This window comes from Octopus bimaculoides, chromosome 1 (assembly GCF_001194135.2).
Source record: "Octopus bimaculoides isolate UCB-OBI-ISO-001 chromosome 1, ASM119413v2, whole genome shotgun sequence".
NCBI lineage: Eukaryota > Metazoa > Mollusca > Cephalopoda > Octopoda > Octopodidae > Octopus > Octopus bimaculoides.
Genome location: NC_068981.1, coordinates 110,579,412 through 110,582,953, shown reverse-complemented (window position 1 = coordinate 110,582,953; position 3,542 = coordinate 110,579,412). Strand labels below are relative to the sequence as shown.

At 36.1% G+C, this 3,542-nt stretch overlaps 1 protein-coding gene across 1 annotated transcript; it reads right to left on the bottom strand.

The window, feature by feature from the left end:
* Nucleotides 1–1,913: 1,913 nt before the first annotated feature.
* Nucleotides 1,914–3,176, bottom strand: LOC106874251 (SCAN domain-containing protein 3-like). Its single transcript, XM_014921907.1, has 2 exons — nt 2,493–3,176; nt 1,914–2,369 (listed from the first exon to the last, which is right to left on the bottom strand). Exons 1-2 carry the CDS (start codon nt 3,174–3,176, stop codon nt 1,914–1,916), a joined length of 1,140 nt encoding a protein of 379 aa, XP_014777393.1.
* Between the last annotated feature and the right edge of the window lie 366 nt (nt 3,177–3,542).

Sequence of the window (3,542 nt, the reverse complement as noted above, 5' to 3'; positions counted from 1 at the left end):
ATATATACATATACGACGGACTTCTTTCAGTTTCCGTCTACCAAATCCACTCACAAGGCTTTGATCGGCCTGAGGCTATAGTAGAAGACACCCACTTTAAGAGTGAGACACTGTACAATATGTATTTTTTGTGAGGGACGGGGGGCGGCTAATTGAATGGCCGCCCTGGGTGGCACACACTCTAGCTACGCCACTGATTAAAATGACTTTCATTGGGCTTGCCCAGTGAGGAGAGTGTGTGAATTATCATTAAGATTATAAAATAAATCTTTCAAAGATGTTCGAGCTCATTGTATATTAAGGGCATCCATATCCTGGTGAGGAGGTGGACACCATCAAAACTACAGAGCCCAACAAATGGGGTTGAATGGGACTACATTAAAATTTAATTCTATTTTGGAGCATCGGAGGTCCGAAGACCAAGATCGAAAAGAGCCAGAGAAATTGTTAAAAATTTTCAAGCGCTCCAAAGGCAGAAATATTATGGAAACGACTTGACTTTTTCAAGAATGTAACTTACTTTAGTAACTTGCTTTAGTAGAAGCGATATTAATGCATAACTTCCTTCACTTTTTTCAGTTATATGTTATGCCTAAATATTGATATAACAGCTAATTTCAATGAAGTGCCCCTTAATGTTATTTGTTTGAGTGATTTTTGTTGTACATAGCCATATGTTTAAGCAGTGTTTGGTACATACTGTTATCCATTCATGTAGCATTTACTGTACATTATATGTTTAGATATATTGTAGAACAGCACGTTAATCATTTATGCACTGTCGATGCAGCTTGAAAAGCAACAAAGCATACATTGTTTTTACAAGAAATATTGAAAGTTGTTTTATTTTTAATCTTAAGAATGAATTATAAAATTTGGAATGAGGGTTTGTGAATGGGATTCTATTCTTTATTTGTATGTTCTTTACACACGAATACAAATCATTGTAACTCTGGTCGAGCTAGAACATGCTAAAGGTATAACATGACATTTATTTCTAAATATAGGGGCTTAAGACAATGAAAGTGAAATTTTGATACGGAAGAAATTAAACTAATTGAATGAAAGTAAATAGCAAAACAGATACTGTTAACTGTAATGGAAAATATAGATGTCAAGCCTCACCAAATGAAGATTTATACAGGAAAGAATAACACTAGACATTACTGCAAACCTCACTACTATTAAAGTAATATTTACCAAGATATTATACTTGTTTACGGAGTATAGCTCTAGACTGCAACATGTTTTAGAATATTGTGTTCAGTATTTACTGTCGTTGTTGTTTGTTTCAGGGCTTCTAACTATTGTCTTTATGGAACTATTGAAAAGTGTAAACTTTGTAAAAGCAAGACTAAGCATACTATACAGAATTTTATATATTTTCATTAAAAATAAAAATTATAACTACGCTAAAAGGTTTAAATCTAAATGCTTTAAACCAATGTTTCCCAAACTTTTCGCACAAAATTGCAATATCGCCCATTTATTGGCCAAAAAATGTTCCATCACCCACCTGTGTAAAAAAAAAACCTGACATAACCCCCCACCAACACAAAATCCCCTAGGAAAACCCCCTCGTATCATTTGACACACACTATATCGTAGAGTCGTTGCCTTGTTAGTGCCGTTTGGACTAAATATGCGGTTGTTTTCAAATCACTTATTGTGGGTTTAGTTATGCCATTAGTGTGAATAAAATTCTAACGTTAACTCTATATTATGCAGACAGATTAACTTTTGGAAACTTGTGCTTTCTTTTACACTGATTTTCATTTTTCCCAAAAGAACCATTGATCAGAACTACCAATGCAAAAATAGTTAATGAGAACCATGTGTCTGGTGCGATGCAGCTAGTGCAGATACATTCGGTTTCAAACTTGTCAACTTTAGCCCCAAGTCTCCTCGTTGTGTCACATCCAGTTCAATTCTTTTATGGGAAAATAAAGTTCCAACATGGTTAAAACCAGATTCAACCAGGTATGAGGAAGTGAAGGCAAGCAAAATAATTTCAGATGTTTCCACAGACTGGGGTAGGAATTCAATATACTCTGATGGTACCACAACCTTTCTTTGCCATTACGGCGATATCGCATTGTGGTGCAATTGTCATTTTGTAACGCTATCAATTCCTCCTGAACATCATCCTCGCAATCGACTGCATTGACCTCAAACGGTTTGCTATACCAATTTGGAATATTCAGCGCAATAACATCTTGAAATCGGTTCACCACGTTATCATGCAATGATTGTAAATATTTGCGATATGTAGATAAGTCTTCATCAACCAATTCATCTTTCAAAGAATCAAGTTGTGGAAATTGATGGAACTGACGTTTTGAAATGTTAGTCATATACAATACCAATTTCTAAATGAATGTAGTGATAAATGATTTACAATCAACGAGAAATTTTCTGTTTCTTTGCAATATCATATTCAAATCATTTAATTTTGTGAATATATCACAAAGAAAAAAGATATCGCACCTTGCAGTCATCAATGAAGCGGAGCGTGGAGTATCTTCAACGAATGATATGATTATGTGAAACAGTCCAAATTGGACTGGTTGTGACAACGAGGAGACTTGCACTTCGGTATGGTATAAGAGTTTAGTATAGTCCTCATCATTTCTCAGACATAGTTGACGGAAAATTCGATCAGACAAGGGACTGGACTTCCATTTGTTCACAGTCTTGATAACTAACTTTAGCACATCATTCAATCTACTGTTCATATTTTTTGCCACTAAATGATGCCGGTGTGCCAAGCAATGAACAGTTAGTACCTGGTGGGAAATTTCACACTCTAAGAAAGATGAAAAACCTCTGTATCTCCCTATCACTGAAGGGGCTCCATCAGACGCACAGGCAAGAATATTACTGAGTAGGATATTATGCTTAAAAAGGAAAAACTTGAGAATGTGAAAAATAGTTGCACCTTTTGAATCAAGCGGCAATTTCTCTGTGAACAACAATTCCTCACAAGGTTGAAGGTCTTCGCTTAAATACCGAACATATACCATCATCAAACATTGATTGCCCACAACAACTGATTCATCCACTTGTATAGAAATTTCAGAACACTGGAGAATATTAATGAGCTGATGTTTGACATCGTTGGCCATTTCATGGATGCGTCGAGAAGTTGTGTTATTACTAAGTGGGATCTTCTTCATAATGTTATCGGGTTTTCGTGCATAACGTTTGACAAAACCTCTTCAATAACTGGGCGAAGTAATGTTTCTCCAATTGTGTGAAACTTCCCAGACTTAGCAACAAGTAATGCAATGTTGTACGATGCAATCAACCCGTCATTCTCCTGTTTACTAGTTTCCTGGAGTAGCGTATTGAACGTTTGTATTTGCTTTTTGAAAGAGGAGCTCAGATGCAAAAAGTATGATAACGGCTTGTCCTTCTTCTCAGAATGCTTTGCACCAAAGTTGTACTTCAAGCGTGAAGGTTTCATTGCTTCGTTGGTCAATGTTTGATGGCAAAGGAGGCACCTAGGTAACTGACCAGTTCTGAGGAGAGGGAATAAATCC

What these genes read in the sequence shown, in the direction of transcription:
- LOC106874251 (XM_014921907.1), bottom strand. Translation starts at nt 3,176, where the DNA reads ATGAAGAAGATCCCACTTAGTAATAACACAACTTCTCGACGCATCCAT. An exon ending in GCTCCGCTTCATTGATGACT is followed by an intron (nt 2,370 to 2,492) that starts GCAAGGTGCGAT and finishes ACATTCATTTAG; the next exon opens with AAATTGGTATTGTATATGAC.